Source organism: Rousettus aegyptiacus, unplaced genomic scaffold (genome assembly GCF_014176215.1).
Source record: "Rousettus aegyptiacus isolate mRouAeg1 unplaced genomic scaffold, mRouAeg1.p scaffold_m13_p_3, whole genome shotgun sequence".
Lineage (NCBI taxonomy): Eukaryota > Metazoa > Chordata > Mammalia > Chiroptera > Pteropodidae > Rousettus > Rousettus aegyptiacus.
This window is the reverse complement of record NW_023416306.1, coordinates 32,095,406-32,107,604: the sequence shown is the minus strand read 5'-3', so window position 1 is coordinate 32,107,604 and position 12,199 is coordinate 32,095,406. Positions and strand designations below refer to the sequence as shown.

Genomic DNA, 12,199 nt, shown 5'->3' with positions numbered 1-12,199 from the left:
AGGAACGTCAGTGTGAATCTCAGGCGGATTAATCCCCCAAACTGGAGATTCACCTTTATTCATGCTAAAGACAGTTCCTTTCCCCCTCCTCGTCCTTCTTCTTCTTTACCAATTCTTTAATTTTTTTCAATGATGTGCTTCCGAATCTGTTACCTCATGGATATTATAAAAGTTCGTTAATTTTCTAAAAGCTGAAATAATACAGTGAAAAGAAAATGACCCCATTTCACCCTCCCAAGTATAAAATTTTGAAATTCTGCTCAGAGGGCTCTTGCACAGGTTCTCCCCTGACTCCCAGAGGGCACCGAGTCCCTGCGTTTTGCTCCGATTGTCCTGTCTGCTGCATTTTTAGAGCCATCGTCATGCTTTAGTGGCACTTGGATGAGTGTCATGCCTTCATTTGCTAGGTCCCCAGCAGTAATATGAGTTCTACATGGAGGGATTGTGATGATTTTTCTTATTCTTATGTTCACAGACCCAGCACAGTGATATCATGTTGAAGGTGGACAATATACTTGTTGAAAAATTAATGAAAAAAAAATAACCTTAGCTATGTGAACTATGAAAATTTTTAATGTAGTGCTGAAGAAAAGATACCATGGAGTAGCTCTTGGCAATACTTTTACTTTTCAACTTCTTTACAAAAATAGGTGACAGTGAATATTTGTGAAACTCGGTGTTTAAAGCAATTTGTCTACAGCCATGCCACCCTGAACGTGCCCAATTTCATCTGATCTCGGAAGCTAAGCAGGGTGGGGCCTGGTTAGTACTTGGATGGGAGACTGACTAGGAAGACCAGGCGCTGTAGGCGTTTAAAAAAGAAAATTGAATAAACAAACAAACAAATAAATAAGTAAATAAAGTGAAGCAACTTTACATATATTTGCTCTTTAAAATATAAAAAGTTATTTTTTTGTTTTGTTTCATAGATCTCTATGTCAGTCTAAAGGGAAATGAGTTTTGAAAACAAAATTTCTCTTAATATCTATACAGAAATACCCAAATGTAGCCTAATTACCATTAATGTTTTCTTCTATCATAAAATGTTGGAACAAACAGGAAGCTTAAAATTGTAACTACATTTTGGTGATAATGATAGAAATACATCTGCTGCTTTGAATGGAGATTTCCTGACTATTCTGAGTCCTTTCCTTCCCGTAAAATGATATCCAAGGTTGTAACTACACATCCACATAACCGAATTCCCATTATAATATTTTAAATCACTTGCTTCCTTTGCAATTTAAGCATAATAAAAATTATGAAGTTATGTGGAATATAGAAAGCATCGATACTAAGTTTATGCTACTGACATAACTTATGTAATAATCAAATTTGTTTTCTGCTTTATTTATTTCATATCTACTGGCTTCTTTTAAAACTTTTATGAGATGCAGCTTGGAAGTTTTCACAAGTGTAAATAAATATAAATGTCCTTGAATCTTCCAATATCTGTTCAATAATTTCGACATCTGAGAGGTCTTCATACTTTCATTCATATCAGCACCAAGACATTTTCTTAGAGTCTTGGGCTGAATTTCCAGGATTCTGTGGTCAGCCATCTGAGCTAGCCTCTCATGGTGAAGCAAGGTGACAGTCACAAAGAAGTCTTTCCTAGTGGATTTTCAGAGACTGAATGTGGCAGATTGCATTTTCCAAAGATAGCAACAAACATATCTTCCATCCCACATACCTTTCTGCTAAGTGACCTCACCACTCCCATTACGAGGTAGACTCACAGCCCCTTCTGGAACCTGGGCTCTCTCCGGTGACCTGCTTCCAGCAGAGGTTTCACTGGGGACTGAGGCCAGGTCATAAGAAGCCTTGCAGTTCCTCGTTGAGTGTTCTGGAACACTGTATCTTGGGATATTATTCTCAGAGCCAGTCTTCATGCTCTGAGAGCCCAAGCCAGAGACCTTGTAGGTGCTCCAGTCAGCAGCCCAGGCTGAAAGCCCAGCCCATACCAGCATCTAGGACGGCCATGTGAGTGAGTCGCTTGTATGTTAGCCGAGTCAAAGCTGCAGATGATTCCATCACATATGAGAGACTTCTAAAAGAAAACCATGCAGCTAAGTCCAGTCAGGAAATGGGAAAGGTAGGCTTTTTAAACAATGTTTCTGGGAGTTTGTTTTATAGTAATAGATAACTAAAAACATCAGTCACGCTGGACTCCCCGGTGGTTCCCCTGCGTCTGCAAAACCCACGTGTGGACCCAGCCCCATCTCCTACGGTCAACTCAATCACTTCCCACTTTCTTCTAATGCAGTTTCTCCTTTCTCAGGAGTTTTGACCCACAAGTCTCTGCTCAGACCCTGTTATCCCATCTTTTTGACTAGCTCCTCTGGATTCATATCAGACTTCTCTTCCCCCTGGTGTTCTCAGCTACCTCCCTCTCCCAACAGCACCAGCCGCTTCTTGAGATTGGGAACTGTCTCTCCCACAAGGTGATGACTAGGACACAGTGGGTGCTACATCAATATGGTTGTTTCAATACAGGTCACAACCAGCAGAAGGGATTCAGCTCGGGAGCCTCCCACATCTTCCTGAGGCTGCACTAGATAGTACTATCACAAAACCCACAGAATTTCACCCAAAAGACATTTGTCATTTGGGGTCAAAAAGTTAAGATATTTAAATACCTACGAGGGAAGGCCATATCGAGGGTCCAGCACGGCATGTGGTCCAGTACAGATTGGCTCGACTAGAGGCTGCTGGGGGCCCGTGGGGTGAGAACCCAGTCATCTTCCACCTCATGTCCTCAAGGAATTACAGTGCCTATTTCTACCTACTCTTTATAGTTCCTTGAATGGGAACATGTGGATTTTAAACACACAAAGAACAAATGGAATTTTTATGTTGTTATGTTTTTAAATTTTTTATGCTTATTTGAGCCCAACTGACTACATATGCCAGGAAGCAAGATCTCAAATGCTCCCTTTAAAATATATATCTATTCAGGATTAGGTTGCTAAGCGTAAATTAGGACTAAGACTATCACTTTTAATTCTCTCTCAGCTACCTCCTACCTCTGAAGCCACGACACTATTTTTGAAGCCCAGACTCCTATCCGAGAGTTTATCCTTCATCCTTTATGGACCCAAAGACATTCTTGGCAATCCATCATGTCTAGTCCCTCCTCGACAGCAAAGCAACCAGGTGGTCTTCACTAGCAGTTGGGGAGGATGCACCAGAAACGGGTTCTATGACATTTAACCTGTAACTTAGCTGGGTGATAACCATCTTGGGTCAAATGATCATGATTTTTAAGGCCCTTTTCTAGTCTGGTAATCCTAGGTATATGTGCTCCTTATTAAAATAATTGACCTTTGTACTTATATATCATTTCTCAAATTTTGCTCCATTCAAGGATTGGGTCAGACACACCCAATGGGCAACTGGTATAAGGTCTGTATACTTATAACTTCAGTAGCCAGAAGGCCACCAGCCTTTCTCCTAATGGACCACTGGTGCACATTCAGTTATGTCTTTAGAGCCCAATTACATTTTCTCTCCACAGAAAGCTAATGTATTAAAAACAGAAAGAATACCACTTCTGCATACAAAATTAAGTTTTATTTTAAAAGATAAAACTTTTACATGCTCTTGAAACATGACATTTTAAAATTATTAGGAAGTCGATCTTACAAAGCTATTTACAGCAGTAATTAAAGAAGCGGCAACATTTTACCAAGATAAAATTTCACGTAATTCAAATCACAACTTAGATCTTCAATGATTCAATTGTTTTATCCCCCACAATAAGGTATGGTCAGTTTTAAGACAAAATTTCTCCTCTGGATATCCTGTTCTCAAGAAAATCTTCCTCTATTGCCATCATTTCACTCAACAGGATAGCTGGCCGAGGTGGCAATTCCACAGTGGTTGTTCTGGTCTTTGGCCATCTTTATGTAGCCATTCTCACCTCAAGCTATACCCCAGCTGAAAGAAGAGGAGATTTTTCATTTATACAAAGAATCAAACACATTTAACTTTATTAATAATGACAACTGCTACTTAAACAGTGCACCAGAGGTTCAGACATATTCAGAAAGCATCAGGGAAGGCAGTTCTTGTTCTTGGTTGAGTTCTAAACCTGCATATAACTTTTATCCCCAAATCTTTCACAGAATTCTGAAATTGGAGAAAGAAAAAGGGTTCTCTTGGGGACAGATATGTTTCAGAATTAAGAACATTTTAAATTTAGAAATGTAAATACTATATCAATACTCCAACAAGCCGAGACAGAATCTTAATGTTATATAATCAAACATTCACATGTCTGTGTTTACCCTAAGTGAGATAAAGATGTCTGGGATTTCATAAGTGTGCTCAAGGGTTTAAGAATTTGTATCCAAATACTGATTCCAAAAAAGATTCCCTTTTCAATTTCAACTATAAGTATTTTGGGCAGTTTATACCTGTTCTTGACAATCCAGTATTTATTGTTATCTGATTCTACTCCTTCAAATACCATAGCTGACCACCAGAACACCGTGATTCGGGTCTTTGCTGCTGTACTCTGATCATAATAAATGCCTGGAGAAGTAAAATTCAATATGAGGTGAGGGCCTCCACGTGACATGTGACAGTAACCCAGCATATCAACCACAGTAAGGGAGGCTTCTTAAAATTTAGTTAAATGATATAAATCGAAATAAGATTTGAAAACAAGATTTCTTTTTTCACTTAGTCTAAGGATTTAGGCCCTCATCTGATACTAGCAGAAATATAAATTGCCACAATCTCTTCTGTAAATAACGTGTCAAAAGGAATAAAGACACTATTGGAAGTGCGCCATTATATTTTTGGAATGTCAGTCTAAGGAAATAGCACTGAATACAAAATTACTTGAGCTAATGGGTCTTTACAGTTTTAATTACGATAGTAAAGTTCTTCGGAAAAATTTAAAAGTCTAACAATTAGAAATAAGTAAATTAGGCTATACCAATGAAATTATGAAGCCATTTAAATATACTCATGACGTGTTAAAATTATGGGATATGGTTCAAGTAATGTCAAATGGAAACATCAGGCACAAATAATACACAATGAATAACTATGTAAATTATACAGACTCAGAAATTCTCCATTATATTCTACAAACCAAAAAGTCAATCTTGCTGTACATCACGGTGGTTTTCCAATTGTTCTGCCTAAACTTCCACATAGTCAAAAGCTTACCTTCTTCATAGAATTGGAAGCTATAACGGCTTGCATCTACAGCAACAGAGGGGCCCCATAGTTGCCACTGCCTTCATAAGGGACCTCTCCTGCTGATGGATGTCCACGGAGCCAATGTCATTGGCAACAAATTCCTTGAGCTTGTATTTGCAAAATTCAACCTTTCAAAGATAAAGGAGAAGAGATTTGATGACTACCTTCCATTTCCTGGGGAACATGAATTTAAGACAGTTTTCAGCTTAATGACTTCCAATTTAGGTTTGTTATAAAGCATCCCAGGAGATGAAATGCTATTGGTTGCTTTGAAATTGAAAAATTAACTAGTTTTTCAATGAGACACTGGGTCTACCCATCTATAAATTTTTCACTCTGGAGAAATCTGTACTACATATAGAATGGTATGTATATATCCACATAACATAGAAATAAAAACTATTATACGGTTATGTGCTCGCTTTGGCAGCACATAAACTAAAATTGGAATAGTAACTATCCAAACAGAGAATTATTCAAGGCTAATACATTTTAATGAAAGTTCTGACCGTTTGCATATAAAGACTCTAGAATCTAATATGCTAAATATGCTATCTGTTTGCTCTAAAGTTTTTAACTTTCAAAAGCAGAGCTGGAATGATACAAAGATAAGGATTTTTTTTTTATCACCTTTGCATAATATGGATAGAATTCATCTGAGTCCAGGCCCGAAAGGCATTATCCATTAGGCCTCCGTTGCAGTCCTCATTGCCTCGAGACTGAGCAGTCCACAAAGTTCTGCTCGCTCAGGGAAATAAGTTTGCTAGTTTTCCGGAACATCTGTCCTTCAAGGGCACCAGTTGCACTAAAAGCCCAACAAGAACCACAGTGACCCTGAAAACAAAATTTAAAAGCAAAACATATAGCAAGAATTTGACAACAGCCAAGATATCTGAAAACTCTTTAAAAACGGCAAACTGAATATTGTTCCACAGTTTACCAAAGCAAGGATACCAAATCTTTATGGCTTTACTCTTGGAGAAAGATCTGCTGAATATTGTCATACCTGATCCTTCACAGGAGCTACATAGCCTTCTTCTCTCCAATCCACAGATGGGAGCATCTCAGCAAAGAAAGGTTCCTGGAACACTTACTCTTTCTGGTTTTGAAGGCCATTCGTCACCTGCCTGAATTCTTCATTGGTCTTCAAGGAAAATGAAATAGAATGTTGAAAAGCAAGAGATTTTGGTATGGTACTGAGAGAAAACACAAGTTAAGCCTCCCATGACACACTTACCATGTCACCAAAGGCGTTCATCGCCATGTTTCCCTTGGTTGTATTCCTGGTTGTGCAAGTTGATCATGTTCATATTCTTCTCCTATACTGCTCTCCTCCATTTTTCTTCATTCTAGATGCAAACATATAACCTATTCTTTTTATTTCTATTTAAGACCAATTAGCCTTCACCAAGTGGATTTGCAGACAGAAAGGAAGACAAAGTATGACAGCAATGTATGACAGTTCTAATTTCTCCACATCCTCGGGTATTTATTGTCCATGTGCATATATTCTTTGGAAAAATATGCAAATCATTTTTCAATTTTTATTTTTTAATTAAATCTATTAGGGTTGACATTGGTTATAACATTACATGTTTCAAGTATATGATTTTATAATACAACATCTGCATATTGCGTTGCATGTACATCACCCAAAGTCTAGTGTCCTTCCATCACCATATATTAGACCCCCTTTATCCTCTTTCTCCTCAATTCATTTTGCTCCCATCACTGCCATCCATCTCCAGAATTTTCCCAACTTGAAAAACTAAAAATTCATACTCCTTAAATAATAACTCTCCCTCCCCCAGCCACTGGCAATTATCATTCTACTTTCCATGAATATACTAAAAAAAAACATTGAATTATACATTTTAATATGTTGAATTTTATACATAAATTATATCTCAATTTAAAGAGAGAGAGAGATTGATTGAAATCAATGGGCACTCAATGATGTCTCATAACATCGCTGTAGTCTAGCAAGGTTGACCAGCAGTTAGTTGTCTGCCTCTCTCCTGAGACAGAACTCCATGGAAGAAGAAGAAGGAAGAAGGAAGGAGGAGGAGGAGAAGGAGAAGGAGAAGGGGAAGGGGAAGGGGCAGGGGAAGGGGAATGGGAAGGGGAAAAGGAGGGGAAGGGGAAAGGGAAAGGGAAAGGGAAGGAGAAGAAGGAAGAAGGAAGGAGGAGGAGGAGAAGGAGAAGGGGAAGGGGAAGGGAAAGGGGGAGGGGAAGGGGCAGGGGAAGGGGAAGGGGAAAGGGAAGGAGAAGAAGGAAGAAGGAGGAGGAGGAGGAGGAGGAGGAGGAGGAAGAAGAAGAAAAGAAGAAAAGAAAAAAATGAAAAAAAAAAAAAAGCTTAGTGCAAAGACTCACCTTAACCAACTGTCTCATTTAGTGATTTCCAAGACTACCAGCATCATATAAGCATATGGTATTATATTGTTGTGTTTACCCCTGTTGAACACTCTGAAGATCTAGATGTTTCTCCCAACAAAACCTTTCTGTAAGCACAATGGGAAGTTGCCACCTCAACATGGATGGTTTGATCATGTTACCTAATTGATGTAAGGGGAGAAAACTGGGGACTTATCTGAATGTTCGTGTCTGTTTTATCTGTTTGGTTTTCCTTTTGGATTGCAGAAGCAATGAAAATCACTTATGCTTTTTCTTCTTCCCATTTATTGCTTTGATTGAGGTGAAAGAGAGCATTGATGATCGTGTTTTGCCAGAAAGTGGAAACTTTGACTACCAAAATTACAGAATATCTCAAAGCTTCCATTTTAAAACTCTTCTTTGTTACCACCATGTCTGCATTAAAACAGTCAGTAGAAAAATGACAAACCGGTAGAAACGTTTTTGTACCCATCTTCATGGCCCCGCCCCCACCTCCATACCGGATGCCCAGCCTTGCAGAGGGAGCTCTCGATCACTAGAGTTCTGGTGCCATTCCTCTAGGCACAAAATCGGCAGTTTCTATATTCTATATTTTTGTTAATCTTTTTCTTGAATTTGGAAGCTAGAGTAGTGAATGTTGGTTTTTCACTCTTAGCCTCTAATGTCTGGCCAAACACAAACAAGTCTTCTTAGGAGTCTCCTGTCCTCTTTTTTGTTCTTCTCTGTTATCCTTGGTTCATTGAAACCTTGCCCTGAGGGTCATTTGCCCTTACGTGGGTAGAAAAGAACTTTTTCAAACTTCAGATGGCAGCAGTGAGTGTGATTCTTCCCCTCTCCCCTTTCCTTTGGAGTGAATCACTCAGACACCTCGTGGGCAGGTCAAGTCTTGACGGTTTTTCATTATGTACATTTTGATGGATTGATATTAAAGGAATGTGAAGTTTTCTTTTTACTGTCTTCAAAATCCACCCCCCTCCCCCAAATAATTTTAATTTGTCAAGAGTATAACTTTGGATTTGTTTTTGGAGAGAGAGACACAGTACATTTCTAATTTGAATAAGATTAAATCTATTTTCAAGGAAAACATTTTGACTTCAGAATTGAATTCTGCTGTGTACGCGGCTACACTTTGGGGATATATAGGGCAGGGTGAATCTCAGACTGCAGCTTCCAAAAGCCTGATGACCTTCACGTTCTTCTGTTTTTAGCACCCCATCATTGCTGTACAGGTAAAATAGAAGTGTTGAAGAACCAACACATTCTTTGCCCTGTTAGGGAGCAGGTAAGAAGGTTATAGTGGCAATCATCTAAGTATGGTTAGCAGATAAAAACTTTTTGATTTTCATGTTCTATAGTTTTCTGCTCATATTTATCACTGAAGTTGTTTCAGGGCACATGGCTTGTAGGTTTCTCCAGCTGCCATAACAAAATATCATAGAATGGGTAGCTCAATCATCAAAAATTTATTTCTGGAGTCTAGAAGTTCAAGGTCAAGTTTCCAGCCAGTTCATTTTCTGTGAGAGCCCTCTTCCTGCCTTGCAGATGGCCACCTTCTCACTGTGTTCTTACATGGTCTTTCTTCAGTACATGCACCCAGAGAGGGAAAGAATTGGCTCTCTGGTGTCTCTTCTTATAAAGGCACTAATCTTATCTGATCACAGCCCCACCCTTATGACCTCGTTTGCCCTTAATTACTTTTTCAGAGGTCCCATCTCTAAAGAGGCACGCTAGATTTAGCGCTTCGATGTATGAATTTTTTTCATGGGGGGAGGGTGGTACACAAACATTTAGTCCATAAAAAGGCATCTTACAGCTTATAAATTAATCCCCTTGTAATGAATTTTAAATCTCAACTCTAGCACTCAGGGGATATGGCCTGGACATCAGAACACTTAGGATTGAGTCCTATCTTCACCTCTTCCCACATCAGGGGAAGACACGTTATTGAGCAGCTCTGCTTCTGAGGTTCTAGGATCTAGGATCTAGATTGTGTTCGTGAATAAAAACTACAGACAGAATCTTGTGACAAAAACAGCCTGTGACCCTTGAATTAGTATCAGTCCTATCATAAAAGTACTAAGAACAGCTGAGAAAACAGACCTCCACCTACTCAGCTTTCCATTACTGAGCATTTGGGGCGCATCCATCTCTCAGCATTTGGTAGTTATAGGGACAGTTCTTGCGGTTTTGACTTCTGGAATAGGGTCCCCTCACTTCTCAACTCCCTTCCTCTACCTCCAAACACACCCTCTCTCCTGCTCTTGGCCAGTATCGCTTCTTGCTCATGACAAGGCTAAATAAGCAAACCCCTTTTACCTGTATCTCAGGAGGCACTGGCCCTCTTACTCTGTAAATTACTAGTGTGCTGCTCTTGCTGGTCCCCGTCCTCCTTCCTCTCTGTGATTCCCATCATGTTTGTTCTTAGGATTATCCAAATCCATTATTGCCTGATCTCTCCTAGGGAAACAAACATTCTTTGGTGTGCACAGTGAGTTAACTGACAAATGTATTTAATGGAGCAAATAAACACATGCACCCGGATTGGACAGCTTTATGTAGGTGCAGAGTAATCTAGGAGAAGGATGTATTTATTAGTTATGACTTTCTTAGCTGTGGTGTTAGAAGCATAACTCAAACTGGATTAAGAAACTACTACTACTACTACTACTACTACTACTACTACTACTACTACTACTACTTCGCTCATAAAACTTGAAAAACAGCAATAGCCATAGCCACAGGCTTGATTAGATCTAATGACTCATGCTCAGGTTCCCTCCCTAATCATTTCCCCTCTTGTCTTACCTTCTCTTCGTAATGGCCTCATTCTTCTAGGCCACTCCCTGTACCAGGAGACATGGCCACCCTAGCAGTTCTGGGGTAATAGTTAATAATTTGCGATCTTAAGAGATTTGTCACCCAGTATTGCCCAAGCTAAAAATATTGGGAGTTTCCTAGTCATTTAAATGAAGAACCTTATTTTTGGCAGTTTCCCTTTCAGGGTTATGTTAGGACAGTGTGGAGTACCCTGCAGGGCTGGCTGCATGGGAACAATGGAAAGTTACTTCTGAAAAATAGGTTCCACTGGCTGCCTTCTAAGGAAGTTACTAAACATTATGACCACAAACAATTTAATACCCAAGTCATTTTTGTTCACTCAGTGGGCCAAATTATCACGATCAAAGATTATATAATTATAGATGATATTTTTAATGGTTTTAATAATTTGCATCCCAAGATCTGAGGCCTGCATATTAAATACAGATTTGTTGAGTGAACTTTGTAGTTTTATTACATAGTATGATAAAACAAAGTTACTGGTATGATCCTGAAATTAATGCTCCAATTTGGTTCTGGTTGCCTAGTCAGCAGCATCAAGGCTGGACACCTCTGTGCTTCTGTAGGATGTTAACAATGTCCCATGAATGAAAGGGTTCCAGCGTCAGTGTATTTAGGAACTACTGGGTTAAATGGGTCTTATTACCGTAGAATAGACACAATCACACAATGACAGCATGTGCTGTAAATCGCTCATTTGAGAGGAGAGGTGGCCGCTTATTACACAGAAACCACAGAACGCTTTCTTTAGAGCATCTCACAGCACTTGTGTTCCACAGGACACACCTGAGGAAAGGTTGACCTGATGGTTCATTTGTTTGTTGTTTTAAATTAAAACATTAATATCAGTTTTAAGGGTGAGAATTAGTGTTTACTGACCTTGCTGCACAAGCAGGCATTTGACTGAAGGCAACTTTTCATTTCAGGTGAAATATCAGAGTGTCAGCACTGGCAGGAACCACAGAGATAACAAGATCCTGTGGTGTGTATGTAATGGATTGCATCTGAACCACCTGAGGATTCTAATATCATAATTTTGTGGCAAAATATCTAGGTCCTTCTGCCATGTGGTCTCTGACCCCGCTCAAGTGATTAGGCCATTTTGCAGTTTAAACTCAGACCCTGTCTACCTGACCTACTGCATTCCTTGAATTGTATGTTTTACCACAAATCTTGTTAGGCCATTTTGCAGTTTAAACTCTGACTCTGTCTACTTAACCAACTGCATTCCTTGAATTGTCTGTTTTATTTCAAAGCTTGTTTTTCCAGTTTATTTTACAGACCCCCAAGGGAAACTGAGTTGGGCCATCCCTGCGCCCTGCCCCCCTCTCCTGCTGACCATGTCTTAGGACTCCGACTATTGGCCAAATCCCATGACTAAATGCTGACCATGAGTCAACTGAAACTACTCATTTTTCCTATCTCACAACCGCATTTTCTGACTGCTGAGTAGCACACTCTTGAGAGTCCAGTTGCCCTGACCAATCAGATGAATAATGTAAGTTTATGGTCTTGTTTCCCTAGCAACCCATCCCTTTGACTCTCTCTTTTAAGATCCTTCCTTTATTCTTCTCATCTTAGAGACTGTCTGATTCATGCTGAAGGCTATGTTCTCTGATTTGCAAATCCTATCAGCAAAAAAGTCTTTTTAATTACTCAGAATTAAATGGAACATTCATTCACATACTTGAGGAACTTCAAAAAATGTGGCTAGACACTTTTACTCAACAGGCCAAAAGCAGCAGAGAGCTCA

General features: G+C 39.4%; 1 protein-coding gene and 1 pseudogene across 1 annotated transcript; one reads left to right on the top strand and one right to left on the bottom strand.

Moving 5' to 3' along the window:
* Positions 1-692: 692 nt before the first annotated feature.
* Positions 693-811, top strand: LOC118600979 (annotated as a pseudogene).
* A 2,792-nt stretch (positions 812-3,603) lies between these two features.
* Positions 3,604-6,573, bottom strand: CTSL (cathepsin L). Its single transcript, XM_016130194.2, is given in 12 exon segments — positions 3,604-3,939; positions 4,419-4,468; positions 4,470-4,522; positions 4,525-4,536; positions 5,182-5,231; positions 5,233-5,342; positions 5,845-5,885; positions 5,888-5,934; positions 5,936-6,048; positions 6,221-6,358; positions 6,452-6,476; positions 6,478-6,573. Coding segments are annotated over 12 exon segments (786 nt in total). The 5' UTR covers positions 6,525-6,573; the 3' UTR covers positions 3,604-3,839.
* Positions 6,574-12,199: the final 5,626 nt, after the last annotated feature.